Source organism: Punica granatum, chromosome 1 (assembly GCF_007655135.1).
Source record: "Punica granatum isolate Tunisia-2019 chromosome 1, ASM765513v2, whole genome shotgun sequence".
Taxonomy (NCBI): domain Eukaryota; kingdom Viridiplantae; phylum Streptophyta; class Magnoliopsida; order Myrtales; family Lythraceae; genus Punica; species Punica granatum.
In genome coordinates, this window is record NC_045127.1 from 475,529 (window position 1) to 491,746 (window position 16,218).

Consider the following 16,218-nt stretch of genomic DNA (forward strand, 5'->3'; position numbering starts at 1 on the left):
TCTCTTTGTTTCATCTTTATTTTGTTTATAAAGAAAATAAAAACACTTGTGGAAGTTTAAAAAGAGAGGCGTACTCGCCCCCTTGGTCCAAATAGGGACATGTTCTAATCAATTTAAGGAGTTTTTTGGTTTTAAGATTTTTAATATTTATATATTTCATTAATATCATGTTTACAAAAAAAAAGGTCAATGAATAGATAGATAGTTAAAAAAAAGTCAAAAACCCAAAAAAAAAGATAAAAAAAAAAAATGCGGGATCTACATGTGGCTTTGCGTGGGATGAGACTTTTTAAAATTTTTATTTTTTTGGTAATTGGGTGGGATGAGATTGAGATAGTTAAAGGTGGAACAATTGTTTCTATAAAAAAAAAAGGGGAAAGGAAAGGCCTTCACTTATCCACAAAAAAAAGGAAAAAAACATGGCACTTACACGTGGTTTAATGAGGGATGAGAACAAGACCTGCTTCCATTTCTTTAGATGGTTTCTTGTTCAGTTTAATTCGTTGGTATATATATGCAGGACTTTTTCCTGCAAGGACCTCAAAGCTCTATATATGTATACCAATAATGGTGTATCTCATGCTTATATTTTCCAAATTAGGTGTAGCTCATTGAAGTAGCCGATCTCATTATTACAGTGTGTATTGAATATATATCCCGACATATAACCAGACATACAAGTACAACAATAAGCTGTCGAAGTCCCAAGACCTGTACCCAGGGCTCAGGCGTGATAGAGGCCGCCAACAGATCGGTAGACTATATATATTTTAACGGACTATATATATATATATATATATATATATATACTTACTTTCAGATTCGTTTCTGAAAATGGTAGACAATCACTCGGAATGATCTAAGTAGATTAGAATTACACAAGAAGACCTTACCATGAAAAAGAATTACATGAGAAGAAACATTTTCTCTGACTTATTGGAAACGTGCTTCAAATGGCAGGTGGAACTCGGTAATATGCTGCTATGGTGAAAGGAAAGAACATCTGCCTGACCCCTTCAGCTCTGATTATAGGACATATGATGCTCGATGCGCCCTGAAAATAGTATCATTGCCCAGAAAATCAGAACATAGCAACAATAGACAAGAAAAGAATGTTGATATCTATCTCCAATTCAAGCCGGTGATGGAAGTTATAGGATAGGTGCTTACCGAGATCAATCTAGCTCCAGTATATGCACGTTTTAGGGACGGTAATGGAAATACTAGGCACCAAACACCATAAATAGCCACGGCAAAGAAGTGGAGAACCAAACTCAAGGGACGAGGATTCAGACCCGAGAGAAGAGCCACGGGGCCGGTTGAGAATATCCCTCCCAGGCTTAAGTAGTCAAAGCATGCTTGCCGCATTTCCTTTCTCGCAGGATCAGGAGATGCGCAGAAAACCTTGTAAAGTGCTCCTGCTAATGTATTTATAGTCGACGCCACAGGCTACAACAGAGAGAAACAGGACTTACCATGCAAGTTTCCATCTACTTAAACATTGAGATAGGCCAGCAGGAGATTGAACAGTTAGTCTTACTTTTCGGAGAGTATAGAAGGATTCTAGATATGCACAGAGGGCAGACGAGTCCTTGAAATCTCTCAGAGGCTTCAACAGGTCACGGAGCACCACAACATCAGATAATGCCACAGTCATTCCTCCACCAGTCAAAGGGTGGCGCATATTGAACGCGTCACCCATCAGAAGGGCTCCAGGGGTCGGACGAGGATCGGCAGGCATACTTCTATTGGCCATTGGTCTGATACTTCCTTTCTCAATAGCCGATAGGAAGGAAGCATAAAGTTCGGCAGGTATCTGAAGCACGATAAAATGTCCAGTCAAGTGAAGTGTTCGTTTCTTCTATCCTAAAATGAACCCATCCTGGTCCAGCAATTCCTAGTTATCTACTGCAATTCCTAAAAGGTTATTCATCCACGGAAAGAATCCTATGTTATGTCATAGTCATCGACTTCCCTGGAAGCATAAAGGTGTCTGATAAGGCATGTCATGCATATCGTTCAACAGAATGAAAGATTGTTTTTTCAGTACCTGCGGAGCAACTACAGTCTTCAAGTAACTTGCCATTTCCCCGTTAGAGACAGAAGGCACTGTCTTGCCTGGAACATCAACTAGGCATCGAATCTCACTGCTGCTGATGGGGTAGAACAGGATCGGTGAAGGGTCCGCGAGGATAACGTGGCCATGGTTAGGAAATGGAAGCTGACAGTTCTCTAGTACTAACCCAACAAAACACGAAGGCACCTCGACCTGTTATCAGTCAGCATCATTAGCAAATGTATGTTCTGTAATAACAATGACGGAAATGAATAGACCCTACCTTGGGATTGCAGAGAGACCGTCTGAGATTTGAGAAACAACCATCGCAGACTACTGTCAAGGCTGCATGTGCGGTGAGCTCCGCATCAATTTGGGTCTTGTAACGCACGCCTTTGATCATCCCATTTTCTTCGAGCAGAGAAGTTACCGTACCTTGTTCCATTTTTACACTGCAAATCAACCCATGAGATGGTAATTCTGGAGGGGGAGGATGACACGATTGGACCGAATGTAAAACGTTTGTCATAGGATAAGTACTTGGGAAGAGAGGAAGCCTTTTCTCTCAATCTACAGATAAATCTCCCGTGATGGAAGCTTCTTCCGGCAACATCTGATGGGAAATTCTCTAGCGGGTACGGGATCCTCGTCTTCTTGCCATCCTTGAACAGGGCATACCCAAAGACTTGCTGCGCATCGATTTCCTTAACACAATCTGAAACATTGTCTTTAACATATCAAACCAAAACAATCCTGCGCAGCAGCAGGGATAAACCGCAGCACAAACAAAAGTGCATTAGAACAATTAATTAAAATGCCAAAAGTTCTTGCTGCTCGATTACCTTCAAGACCCAACTCGACTAATTTGAGATACCCTCCAGGTTGCAGAAGCTCGCCAACTATTCTGTCGGGCTCGGACAGGTCTCTTTCGAGCAGATGCACTCTTTGCCCATCCTAAACAAGTATATATAAAAGCAAAATGTGTGACTTATTAGGATTCTTCCGCATATTACTAACATAAAAGACACACATCGTCGATTCCAATGAGACCAGCACGTACTAATACTAATCCTCGAGTATGGAAAGGAGTGGTTTACCTTCCCAAGAGCATAAGCTAGAGAAGACCCGACAACTCCCGCTCCAACAATGATAACGTCGGCCCCCCCTTCACCCGCGACAAGCCCATCTCTCTGAATCTTCGTGGAATCTCTGCGACTTTTCCCTCTTCTCGAACTATGCAGAAAAACATATCCAAGAAACAAAGAGGCCACGACAGTAGCTCCTCCAACTAAGTACTGGAAGACCATTTTTGCATGTTCCTCAACGTGTCTTGGTTAGTGAACGACTCCGTAATTTTGAATGAGATCACTTTGGAGTTGTTGGCTTTATATAGGCTCATGCACAACAGGAAAAGGCTTGAATTTGGGACATTGTTATCTCGACCAATTGGGCCATATCAGATGTAAAAGTAATATTATTGTGTGGCAGTTTGCTCTGGAAAACCAGAGTTAGCATATCATGACATTATCTGCCAAACACGCTTCAGGACTCGACAACCTTTGATTTCACTCAAATTGGGCCCACACATAGTCCTCATAGATGGCGTAATGTTGTATTTAAAAGGGAAATAAACACCAATAGGTTCGTTATGCTCGTGCCTCACCAAAATCGGATTTAAGTAATTACAAATTAAGAGCTAGGAACTACTGCACTATCATATGTAAGAGATTTGCAGAGATTTTCGATCTAATTGGTCAGTAGATACTTAGATTATAACCAGAAATTGTATTGCGCCAAAGGATGAAATTTGCTTGTGCAGATGAACTTTATCAGTTTGGGAAAAAGAGTAGGTCAAAAGAATATTGCTGGAGGGAGCCCTCCAAGATAGACCATTATGGAGTTAATTAATTAATGTTGTGGAGGTCAAGTGAGGCTGGTGTTAGTTCCAAGTTTTCAAAAAACCATGGGTACTAAACTGGGGTGACAGTGCATTAGTCAGTTATTTCGGCATATATCCTTAATACAAAAAACATGTATACAAACAAAGCCCTGATCCAAAATCTTGTTAGGATCAGTAAACAAATTATCAGAATCCGTGCATCACTGTTTCAGTATTTGTTTCCCTTAATTAACATCTCGAATTCGAGTATTGTGAATGAAGAAAATCGACGTTGTGAGGGTTTTACCTCTTAGTGGATCAAACCCAGCTTGACTAGCCGAATACCAAAGCGCATACCCTGGGAAAAAAAGAAAGAAAAAAGCAAAAAAACCTCAAAGGTAATGTTCATTCCATTATTTCAAGTAACTATCATTGAAGTATGATATACTTTCTCAATAAATAAGTTCAACACTTTTTTTTGGATAAGTGGTGTATTTCATTAATCAAAAGGATTGTACAACTTACACTTCTCCGGAGAAAACTTTTAAGAATTATTAAGATTATATATATCAAAATTCAAAACTTCTAGCAGCTAACAAATACCTGAGCTGAGCATGTACATTAGGAATAGATCGCACTCAAAACTTTACAGGTCTTATTATCTGCTGCAAGATGGAAGAGATGGTGCTACTCTTTTGTTGAAAAACACAATCATTCATTTCCCATCAAATTTGATAGATGTAGCATGTCCAAAGTAAATGTAGAGCCACAGAATCTAGTTTCTTGCCTTTCATCAAACAAACCCTGCCTTTCATCAACAAACCCATTGTAATTCCTCACAATTTTCTGGATGCCAAATCTACTTAGCATACTCCTCTATAAAGCCTGAGTAACAGGGCACGTGAAAAACAAGTGGTCCCTGAACTCTATCTCCAAGCCACAAAATTCACATTCAGAGGCTGCCATGGCGAGTCCCCATCCTAACAGTCTTTCCTTTACAACAAGCTTATCTTTGAAAGCAAGCCAACAAATGAAAGAAGCTCGAGGAATGTTCCATGGGAACCTTAAGCCTTCCTCCAACGAACATGTTCTTCTTTTGCTCGGGATTGTTCCCAAGTTGGTAATGCCATCTTGTTGCTTCAACTTAAGTGCTCAGATCATTGTCTTCAACTCCTCAACTCGTTCTAGGTCGATCCCAATCCCCAAGCGTAAGAATGGGGCTGTGTTTTGCATTCCTGCCAAGAGTTGGGAAACATGGGAATCCCCTAGCATGGTAATCGGAGAGTGGAATATCCAAAACCATTGATCGTACCATAAAAATATGCTCTCTCCAGTACTAACACTATACCTGACAAAAGGCTTGATTAAAGGCCTCAGTTGCAGCACTTTCTTCCAGCTCCATGTACAGTATGCAAGGGCTTTGAGGGCCCAAAAGCTTGTACCGTTTAGAACTTGTATACCCAAGCGACTCAGAGAGAGCAAGAATTGAGCAAAAGGGCCCAAACAGTTCTTAAGACGCAAAGTTTGTTCCAAACATTAAGGTCTCTAATGTCCAATCCATCTTCATCTTGGGGAGACAGACCTCCACCCATTTTATTATATTCATCCACATTTTAAAATTCAACTAGGAAAAATATCTTTTTTTCTTTCAATAAAACTTTATTTCACATTATAAAACGCATTCCAATTCTTTTGATTTCATTCAAGCATACCAAACACAGCCTACCCCTCCCTTTTTTTTTCTTTTTTTCTTTTTTAATGGGAGCGTTCATGAATTATAACAGTGGCGAGCGAACGACCGGGCGGTGGCAACTGCTGCGGTGGTCCGGGTCAACAAATGTTCAAACATGTCCACTGTTCCAAGGCCCAATTACTCCAGGCCCAGCTTATGAGAAAAAAGGATCGTGCTTTTCCCTTCACTTCCTCCAGAACTCTCTGGTAAAGTGGTACCCGCTGCGCTGTCCGTTCTTCTCGACCCATCTCCATAGCTCTCTACCTTTCTCATGACGAGAGGAGACGAGATGAGATGATCAACCGACTTGACCAGTAACCTCCATTGCCCTTTTCTCAAGCTCTCCATAAACATCACCTCTACCCCATTTTGTTTATTTATATAGTTTCATCCCGGAGCCCGTTCTTCCTCGTCGCAAAGGCAAGGCAGCTCTATAATTAATCTTAGTTCTCAAAAGCAAAGCGATACCTTTCCTGTGCTCTGTTTCTCCCGTGCTCTGTTCTTTCTTCCTCCGTTCTCTTTAGCTCAGACTCCCGCTACTCCCGCTTCCTTCATTAATGGCGTCCAAAACCGAAGGAAAGGCCATAGGGATCGACCTGGGCACGACCTACAGCTGCGTCGGTGTGTGGCAGAATGACCGAGTGGAGATCATCGCCAACGACCAGGGAAACAGGACAACTCCATCCTATGTCGCCTTCACCGACACTGAGAGGCTGATCGGTGATGCTGCCAAGAACCAGGTGGCGATGAACCCCCAGAACACAGTCTTCGACGCTAAACGTCTTATCGGGCGACGGTTCTCTGACCCCTCGGTCCAGGACGACATGAGGCACTGGCCTTTCAGGGTGGTCGCTGGCCCTGGGGACAAGCCCATGATCGTCGTCACTTACAAAGGTAAAATAAACAAACAAATATGATACTACCGTCCTTTTTCTTGATATATATATATATATATATGCGCGGCGTATCATGATAAACATATAAAATAACAGAATGCTGATGTCGTTTCATATATCAATCAATGCTGAACAGGCGAACAGAAACATTTTTCTCCCGAGGAGATCTCATCCATGGTGCTTACCAAGATGAAGGAGATTGCCGAGGCCTACCTGGGCCAAACAATCAAGAATGCGGTCGTCACTGTCCCAGCCTACTTTAACGACTCGCAGAGACAGGCCACCAAGGATGCTGGGGCCATCGCCGGCCTCAATGTGCTCCGCATCATCAATGAGCCCACTGCTGCAGCAATAGCCTATGGCCTCGACAAGAAGGCATCCAGGACGGGCGAGAAGAACGTCCTCATCTTCGACCTTGGTGGCGGGACCTTTGATGTCTCCCTTTTAACCATTGAGGAGGGGATCTTCGAGGTCAAGGCTACCGCCGGAGACACTCATTTGGGAGGTGAGGATTTCGACAACAGGTTGGTGAATCACTTCGTGCAAGAATTCAAGAGGAAGCACAAGAAAGATATCAGCGGGAATGCCCGGGCCCTGAGGAGGCTGAGGACCGCCTGTGAGAGGGCCAAGAGGACTCTCTCCTCTACCACCCAGACCACAATTGAGATCGACTCCCTCTACGAAGGGGTTGACTTCTATGCTACAATCACGAGGGCGAGGTTTGAGGAGTTGAACATGGACCTGTTCAGGAAATGCATGGAGCCGGTTGAGAAGTGCCTGAGGGACGCAAAGATCGACAAGAGCCAGGTTCATGATGTGGTTCTCGTGGGCGGATCAACTCGTATCCCGAAGGTGCAGCAGCTGCTGCTGGACTTCTTCAACGGGAAGGAGCTCTGCAAGAGTATCAACCCCGACGAAGCGGTGGCTTATGGAGCAGCTGTTCAGGCCGCAATATTGAGCGGGGAAGGTGATCAGAAAGTCCAAGATTTGCTCCTCCTTGATGTGACCCCACTGAGCCTCGGGATCGAGACGGCTGGTGGTGTCATGACTGTCCTCATCCCGAGGAACACGACCATCCCGACCAAGAAGGAGCAGGTGTTCTCTACTTACTTGGACAATCAGACGAGCGTGTTGATCCAAGTATACGAAGGTGAAAGGGCAAGGACCAAGGATAATAATCTTCTCGGGACCTTCGAGTTGAAGGGCATTCCGCCTGCTCCTCGAGGTGTCCCGCAGATCAATGTGTGCTTCGACATTGATGCAAACGGTATCCTGAATGTGTCGGCAGAGGATAAGACCGCAGGGGTGAAGAACCAGATCACGATCACGAACGATAAGGGCAGGCTAAGCAAGGAAGATATTGAGAGGATGGTGCAGGAGGCGGAGAGGTACAAGGCTGAGGATGAGCAAGTGAAGAAGAAGGTGGAAGCGAAGAATGCCTTGGAGAATTACGCGTATAACATGAGGAACACCGTGAAGGACGAGAAGATTGGAGGGAAGCTGAGCCCCAGCGATAAGGAGAGCATCGAGAAGGCGGTCAATGAGACCATTGAGTGGCTTGATAGGAACCAGTTGGCTGAGGTGGACGAGTTCGAGGACAAGCAGAAGGAGCTGGAAGGAATCTGTAATCCAATTATTGCCAAGATTTATCAGGGTGGTGCCGGAGATATGCCAATGGGCAGTGGTTCCGGTGCTCAGGCTGGTGGTGGTGCCAGTGCTGGTGCGGGACCTAAGATTGAAGAGGTTGACTGAGGCACCTGAGACTCAAAGGGGAGGCGGACTTGGCTTCTTTTCCCTTTTTGAGTCCTAATGGGAAACTATATATTATGCGGTAATAAAGTAATCTTAGGAATGCTTTGATGTATTTTTGCATATTCGAGCTTTGCTTTCTTGAAAGTGAATTGGACGGTTTCGTTTTCCTTGTGATGATATTTTAATTAAATAAAATAGAATAGTTGTTACATTACATCTTCTTCCCATGAATATGTAGCCGACTGTAAGATCAAGAACAAAGGATATTTTTCTTTTGCTTACTCGATGAGTCTCACCTGACACAATAGCTTTGATTACCCGATTGTTGTGAGAAGTAGTGACTTGCAGTGCAACCTCCTCCTATAAATACCACCAGAACTTGTTGAGATCATCTGCGCTGCTTAGCTCCAAACTAGAAGATAATTGAAATCAAAAAAGCAGCTTTACGATCCATGTCTTCACCGTGGAAGCCTGCCATGAGCAGGAAGAGAGGAACGGTAATTTTTGGGGCAGTGCTCCGCAATACTTCACTCGAGCAGCTGCACCTCTTGCAATTTGGACTACAACATAGCACGCACCGTCCCTTCTGGCACTCATATGCCTATGCGTGGTAAGCGTGCTCTAGATTGAATAGGCAAACAAGTCAGTCCATCGATCTCTCATCTTGAATGGCTTGATTCTCCAGTGGGTAACGAAACAAGCTGAACGTCAATTGCTTGCTCATTTTCCATCTCAGCCCAACCCGGAAGGTATTTGATGCTGTCACTGACCCTATTTTATTTTGGGCCAGAATTGAACCTGCAGGAAGATAAAAACATTTCGATGGAAGGGATGCTTCTCGGTTGATCGGATGGATATGGCTCTGGTCCGGCTTATTATTATTATTGGGCGCTCAGCTCTGCAACCTCTTAAGTGTACTCTAGAAAAGTCGGTTTTCCTATCCGCTCCCGGTGATAACTGGAAGGAAGACCTCCTTCTGCGAACAGAAATATGATGAATTAAGTTGATATATTTCGAAAAATGCTTATTTTGGTGAATACGAATTGGTTCCAGTGTACGTCTTATATATATGTGTGTGTGTGTATTTATGTATATATGTAAGCGTGCACTGCCAACACCTGCTCAGGAATTCACAAATGTCAACTTACATTAATCTGTTCCATTGTCGAGGTCCTTTCCGAGTATAAAAAATAAAACCAGGGGGAAGATTTAAAAGAAAGAAAGATGGGATGCAGAGCCATGGAACTGATAGGCGGCCATGATCTTTGAGCCTGGCACTTCAAATCTCATATAACAGCTTCTCGAAAACTTTCATGTGCTCCGTCTGCAGAGAGATTGCCACCGACAAGCTCCTGTCGTTGTCTGGACTCGGCAGCACAAAAGCAAGCCCCTCGTAGGCAATACCTCCAGGCCCCATGAATATGGGCCTTCCCCACCCGAAATCTGCATCATGGATGGGCAGTCTCACCCAGCTGGTGATCCCAAGGTTTGGGCACCTGAAGGTGTGGGCCCCGCGGACAAGGGCCGACAGGTCGGGCTGAAGCTCGAGGTAGTCTAGGGCTGACCTCAAGTAGTCATTGTCCATCCGGACCAGAGCATCGTGGATCCTACTGGCAGCATACCAGGTGGGCTTCGACTGCAGATCGCCCGCTACGGCAAGCGGAGTGGCAGTAAATATCACGTTTCCAAAGTAGCCGGGCGGCAGTGGGGGATGCAATCGTGCTCGTCCATCTGTTGCTATGTAGAGCTTGGTCTCCTGATCATCAGGGAGCCCACGTGCCTTGCACGCGCATCTCCACACGTGGCCTGCTAGCATCTCGTACGAGCTATATTGCACGGTGTTCCCATCCTGTGACTTCCCCTTGAGGGTCCCCAGCTGCTCCTTGGTCATTCTGAAGATGGACACCGTTGTGGGCTCAGTCCCAGGCTTGTGAGCAGCCTGAGATGGAGGAGCTTTCAGGGCAGGCGGGGGCTGGTACTCGATGTGCTCAAACTGTGGCTGCGGTGGGTCCCTTGCCCGCAAGAGCGTGCGGTCTATGAAGGGCGGAACTGAGACGTCAAGGCCTCGGGCAATGTCTGACCATGAGTTCACAAAGTGGAGGCCCGAGAATCCATCCGCAACGTGATGCTGCATCCCAACACCAAGTGAGGCTCCGCCACACTTGAAGTATGTCACCTGGATTAGATCAAAATGCTTAGTAAAAGTATCTCTACCACGAGGAATCACTGGTGTACAAGTTCTAGCAGTAAATGAAACACATTGATTCACGGGCCCATTGATTGCTATTCAAGGATTGAATAAGCTGCTCATTAGGTTTTGCAAGGAGAATTAGGACCGATGATCAACCACTCATATGTTGTCTCTATCACTTCCTTTATAAGTTGATGAATTGATTGCCAGCGAAAGCTATCGACAGACACTGGAATGAACAAGGAAGATATATTTCGCCTGACATGAACCAACAACAACAATCATTATCCTAGGAGCGGTTTCTTCCATTTCTGGTGTCTGAATGTGATCCACAGTCTTCGTGGTTATCTCACTGTCACCACTCAAAAAATGCTAGCATTCACTTAACCATCTCATAGAGTAACTTCTATTTCATGGCAATCGAAACTCGTTATCTTGAGAGAATTATCCAAAATGCCATAAAAAGCTTTGAAATATTAGCTGTTAAACCAATGATAGACCCAATTCCTGGACTGGAAAACTCAACTACCTGTCACATGTAATGGTCTTCAAAATTCAGGACCACTGACTCTAATCGGCAACTGTCATATTTATGAAGATCAATCATTCAGTGCACAGCCCGCAATAAGAGATGCAATCCTAAGCTACATTTTTTTGTCTCAATTAATTGATCGACATAATGCCTCAAAAGGAGAAAACCCAAGAATGAGGAGACCCAACTGTTAGCAAGTCATGCCCGCACGGTAATCTCAAAGCCAGCGAGGGATAGGTCATAGCATTATGCAAAAGTTGTTTCATCAAAACTTATTAGATCTTTGCTCCCTTAAAATTTTGCCTTCTACTGCCAAATGGAACCTTCCCTATATCTCAGATATTACATGCCGCTTCATGCTAGCTACATATAATTGCAAGCAACATTATAAAAACAATAATTGGTACAACCGTTGGGCTCGCGACACGTCTAGTAAAATGCCGCAACATTTCTCCCCATTATCAATATCTAAAAGATGTCACGTCTAAAACTCATCTTTTGCTTTCACCCGAAGAACAAAAAGAATCTTGTCCAGGGTCGTAAGAATATCAATTCGAGCAGTTATCTGTACATATCATCCAATCATTTGCCAAAACGCCTACAATCCAAATGCAGTCAAGCAAGCTTCTTTAGATCTAAAGGTACTAGAATAGAAAGCCAGGGCACGAATGATGTGATAGCGCTATACTTTTCAACTGAGATGTGGGATCGCACACTGCTATCGAAGCTACGGGGAAAGCTATTATCTAAGAAATAGACCAGGTAAGCCTACAGACCGATTGCACTGAACTGCAGATTCATTCCAGTCGGGAATTGGAACCGGCCGAGAAAAAACTAAGCCGTCAGAGCAAATCGATTCGATACGATGGGGTTTATGTATGTATATTTCTCATGGAGACACAGTTCTAATGCCATCTAGTCAATCATTTAGTTTGGGTTGAAGAAACTTACCGAGTCGTCTCTCCTTTCATAGGCGAAACAGCCACTATTGGCAGTTCCGTCAAGAATGCAATGCACATATATGATAATTTCAAGCCATAAATATAAAGGAGTGCCGAATCAGAAGAGAACATATAATATATGGTACCTGAAGCACTAGCACGGGATAGGACGTGATCCCGGCGGAGTAATCAACGGCAGGGATGAGCTTCCTGAGCTCAAGGGTGGGCGCGAAGTCCCCGAAATCGTCCACCTTCGAAGTCGTCTCAGCCACCACGAAGAGCACGCCCTCGCCATTACAGTCGATCTCGATGCGGCCGTCCTCGTCCCGCTTCAAGCGACCGGCCATTGGGTAGAAGGGGACGAGGGCCCTGCTGAGGGCGGACTTGAGGACGGTGGGGTCGAAGAAGTCAGAGGCGCCAGTGGGGCGGTAGAAGTAGACGCTGGGGGTGTGCATGCTGGGGACCACAAGGTCAACGTTGGAGTTCCAGAGGGCGTAGGACGGCGTCTCGGACGCCGGGCGCACCATCGTGGACTCCTTGACGGCGATAATCATCTTGCCGCCGGTGTGCTTGCGCCGGTTGCGTTCCCGGGCTAGGGTGCCCCTCTTCCTCTTAGGCCTTCCCCGATGGTGGGTCGAACGCGGAGCTGTGGGTTCCACTGCAAATGTTCTTCTTGAAGGTTAGATTAAAAACAGAACAAGACAAATGTAATACATACCATCACAGAGAAGGTTGGAACCCACTCATGAGTTCAGTCGTTTAAGAAAAGAAAACGTATTGTTGGCTTGTTGGTTGGTTGGTTGGTTCGTTGGTTGGTTGGTGAGATGGATGCGCCTGTCCTGTTGTAGGACCCACATAACCACACATCAACACTTCTTTTTCTTTCTTCTTTTTCCTTTTTTTTTCCCCTTAGGGTCAGAAAAAGAAAAAATTATGGTGCAGTCACTACAAGTAACAGTATAGAATATTCAAATAATTTCCTAAAAAGTTTTAAATAAAATCTTTTCAAAATTTATGTAATCTTTCGATAATATAAGTTACAATTTTCCGAAATCAATATAAACATTTTTTCGAAATCCGTGCAATTTACGTCTACCGAGTAACTTACCTAAGTGGCTTTTCAAAATAAGTATGAATTATTCAAAAATACATATAACTTATTTAAGATTAAACTACTTTATTATTAATTAAATAATATATTTATGTGCATGATACAGTCATTTTAACGTAACTGTATAATTACTTAGACTTCGCAAGGGCAAATTAAATATCACTTGAACTAATAATAAACCTCACAAAAAGATGAGCAATAATTTAATATATCTGGTAATGTAACCGAAAAAAGAAAATAACTGGTAAAAATATTTGTCTGAAGATTGACCGAGCAAGCAGTTGAACTCGCAACGTCAGAAGTTGGTCAGTCAATCAAATCCCTTTCGATCCAATAAAAAAGAAAAAGAAATAGAGAAAACATACCAAGGAAAAAGAAAAGAAACGGAGTCGCCATAACCAACTCGAATAGTCCGGTCAAACCACCTTGCCTCTCGTTATCTTATTGATAATATCTTTCTTGTTCCTTTTTTTTTTTTTTTTGTTAAAAAACTTCTGTCCTAATCTTACCTACTACATGTGTTTACGCGATACACGTATATATAATTTTATTATTGGTGAAAGAAAACAAACTAAGAATTATTTTCAGTCTCAGAAGGAAGAAGGTTGTTAAATAACTACGTTAATCTAATATGAATGATCCAAGAGAGGTCATGTCGATGCAAGTATTGAGAATGAAGGTGCTGGAGGAATAGAAGATTTGGATTCCCCTTAATATTCTTTTGTATATTACGTCTTGCACTTTCCATTCTCAATAGCAAGCGAAGCGAGGACCTTCTAATGCAACGAAGATGGCCATTTTCCTGGCTGAAAGATCGCCAAAAAAAAAAAAAAAAAAAAAAACGGGAACTTTGCTTTGTTGCTTCCAAAATTAGAATCAGAATATATAGTATATTACATATGAATGCAATAACCTTCTAGCTGAGCATAAATGACCATACTATATGTATATGAACTCTCTCCCAGCTACTAGGCAGCTATCTCTCGCTAAATCCCGTATGTAAAGAAAGTACCAAAAGCCGAGAAGAAGATTAAGAAGAAGAGCTACACATACCTGTTAACAGAGATGTATCAATGGAGAATATGTATGCATGTATTGGATATGTATGTGTATCGTTTGAATTGGAGGATCAGGCTTATTAGCTTAGAAATGGCAGACGGAACGAGAGAGAGAGAGAGAGAGAGAGAGAGAGAGAGAGAGTAGGAAGAGAATGAGAGGAGTTGGGGATGGATTTGGTGGAGAGAAGTTCGAGAGTCAGGAGGAGTCCTTTACATACAAAAGTTCGGGTCAATAAATAAATAAATTAAAGAACAAAAGGAAGAAAGAGATGGATGAGCTGACGCGATCAAGAAAATAGAAAAATGACAATAATTTTATTACGGGCAGGGCATCAAATTTAAAATTTTTAATTAATTAGGGTGAGAGTGCGCGCTATAGTATCATTTTTCTTTTTTCTTTTTTTTTTTATTGGGGAGAGCGGTACTTTCAATTCACCAACCCCCGCCTACTAAGGTTGACCACTCCCCTGCTGCCACCTAATCTGGAATGGATCACCCTCCATCCATTGATTCCTCGCTAGTCCCTCCCTCTCCATTTGGTTGGTTTGTCTTCACTTCGCCCACTCCAAGTTGAGTTTTTTTTTAAAAAAAATTTCTAGAATCTAATATAATAGAATTTTAATAAACTAATAAAATGAATTCTCAAATATTAAATTTTAAACACCTTAATTATCAGATAAGAACGTGCGCCATCACAGTACATTATCTTTAATAGTTGAGAATTTATTTACGTGAAATATTAATCAAATCAAGCTTGCCATGTATTTATCTTTCTTCTAGATTCCTAATTGTTCAAAAAAGATTTTCTTCCACGTATCAAATCCATATTTTCCGCAAGACTTGACTAGCATTACCATAACATAACAAGCTCCTCCAATTGTTGTTAGCTAACGTGGCATGTTATTACAATCAATTACGCGACTCTAAGACAATTTGAGGAAAATATTTATTCAAGAAAAGAGAATATATATAAATATATATATATATTATATGTATATATATAATGCGTAAAGTTTGGTGAAAAGGAGTAGAAAAAGTCATAAATGCTACATTTTGCTTGGGTTCATGAGCGAGGACTCGGGACTTGGGTTTGCCTAATATTTGTGGATCATCTCAACCCAACATACCATTTTCAAATAAATAAATTTCTATACGATTACATGGATGGGAATCGCTGGTCGAACAATTTAAAATCTCTCCACGCTGGCCAATAACTATATATTATTTTCAAATTCTTCAACTTCAAAAGTTTTAGCATGCCAAATTATGTCATGGACTAAATCCTAGGATGCACATATTTTACATGTATCAGTGCTTGTCTCGATTCAATCCAATAATAATAGTATATATATGTGTGTGTGTGAATCCCACATTCAGCCAATAAGTATTTGTGGCTGCAATGAGTGGAGCCCAGCCCGGGGAAGTTGGTGAGATGGTGACCTGACAAAATATATTGGAACAGAATACTACGACTCGTTCTTTTCTTATCCTAATATAGATATAGATCAACAAAGTCGCACCCACCAACTCTCCTTTATTTATTTAATTAACTGCTTTTAATTTTTCTTCTTTTCAATTATAAAGAAACTTGAACATATCACAATAAAATAAAAATCTTAAGAATTAATAAATTAGTGTATAGATAATCTCATAACAAATATTAAATTTGAGACCTTTTGATATCAATAAATCCCATTTATCAACCAGGATCTCGATTTAGAAAACCAATCCTTCATTTTTTTTTCCTTCTTGAATGGGCAATAAAGTTGTTAATTTCTCCTCACGAGAGAGAAAAATGTTCTCTTGTTCATAAAAATTATGGAAAGAAAACAAAAAAAAAAGAAAAACTAAAGAGAAATTAGTAGTCCGTTTGATTTCGCAATCGGATTTTAAGATTTTAACTCTAATTGTAACCATTGTTATCAAAACCTGACCGGCCCGGCCGGTTCGACCGGTCGGACCGGAAACCGGACCTACGACCGGTCCGATTCTCTTAAAAACCGAAAATGCACAAAAAAATCGGTGAACCCAAAAAACCGGCCGAGTTTTTAATAAACCCATCGAACCCAT

The 16,218-nt window shown here is 42.3% G+C and overlaps 3 protein-coding genes across 5 annotated transcripts; 1 reads left to right on the forward strand and 2 right to left on the reverse strand.

The window, feature by feature from the left end:
- Positions 1–642: 642 nt before the first annotated feature.
- On the reverse strand, positions 643–3,825 carry LOC116196818 (squalene monooxygenase SE1-like). Its single transcript, XM_031526727.1, has 8 exons — positions 3,154–3,825; positions 2,899–3,010; positions 2,597–2,771; positions 2,340–2,508; positions 2,051–2,269; positions 1,541–1,816; positions 1,171–1,449; positions 643–1,054 (listed from the first exon to the last, which is right to left on the reverse strand). The coding sequence occupies exons 1-8, from the start codon at positions 3,361–3,363 to the stop codon at positions 950–952; spliced, it is 1,545 nt and encodes a 514-aa protein (XP_031382587.1). The 5' UTR covers positions 3,364–3,825; the 3' UTR covers positions 643–949.
- Positions 3,826–5,871: 2,046 nt separating this feature from the next.
- On the forward strand, positions 5,872–8,529 carry LOC116200006 (heat shock 70 kDa protein-like). Its single transcript, XM_031530652.1, has 2 exons — positions 5,872–6,561; positions 6,700–8,529. The coding sequence occupies exons 1-2, from the start codon at positions 6,225–6,227 to the stop codon at positions 8,313–8,315; spliced, it is 1,953 nt and encodes a 650-aa protein (XP_031386512.1). The 5' UTR covers positions 5,872–6,224; the 3' UTR covers positions 8,316–8,529.
- Positions 8,530–9,419: 890 nt separating this feature from the next.
- Positions 9,420–14,335, reverse strand: LOC116200013 (shikimate O-hydroxycinnamoyltransferase-like). Of its 3 annotated transcripts, XM_031530664.1 has the most exons (4): positions 14,144–14,335; positions 12,723–12,818; positions 12,126–12,637; positions 9,420–10,491 (listed from the first exon to the last, which is right to left on the reverse strand). In XM_031530664.1, the coding sequence occupies exons 2-4, from the start codon at positions 12,724–12,726 to the stop codon at positions 9,595–9,597; spliced, it is 1,413 nt and encodes a 470-aa protein (XP_031386524.1). In that variant the 5' UTR covers positions 12,727–12,818; positions 14,144–14,335; the 3' UTR covers positions 9,420–9,594. The 3 variants fall into 3 exon arrangements, with proteins under 3 accessions (XP_031386524.1, XP_031386533.1, XP_031386542.1); XM_031530673.1 differs by lacking the exon at positions 12,723–12,818; XM_031530682.1 differs by lacking the exon at positions 12,723–12,818 and having other exon boundaries at positions 12,126–12,648.
- Between the last annotated feature and the right edge of the window lie 1,883 nt (positions 14,336–16,218).

Excerpts from the sequence above, each read along its gene's own strand:
- LOC116196818 (XM_031526727.1), bottom strand. The coding sequence starts at position 3,363 with ATGGTCTTCCAGTACTTAGTTGGAGGAGCTACTGTCGTGGCCTCTTTG. Across the intron at positions 2,270-2,339 it reads GGTCTCTCTGCAATCCCAAG|GTCGAGGTGCCTTCGTGTTT; the intron begins GTAGGGTCTATT and ends GACTGATAACAG. Across the intron at positions 1,055-1,170 it reads CTGGAGCTAGATTGATCTCG|GGCGCATCGAGCATCATATG; the intron begins GTAAGCACCTAT and ends TACTATTTTCAG.
- LOC116200006 (XM_031530652.1), top strand. The coding sequence starts at position 6,225 with ATGGCGTCCAAAACCGAAGGAAAGGCCATAGGGATCGACCTGGGCACG. Across the intron at positions 6,562-6,699 it reads GATCGTCGTCACTTACAAAG|GCGAACAGAAACATTTTTCT; the intron begins GTAAAATAAACA and ends AATGCTGAACAG.
- LOC116200013 (XM_031530664.1), bottom strand. Across the intron at positions 10,492-12,125 it reads ATCCCGTGCTAGTGCTTCAG|GTGACATACTTCAAGTGTGG; the intron begins GTACCATATATT and ends GATCTAATCCAG.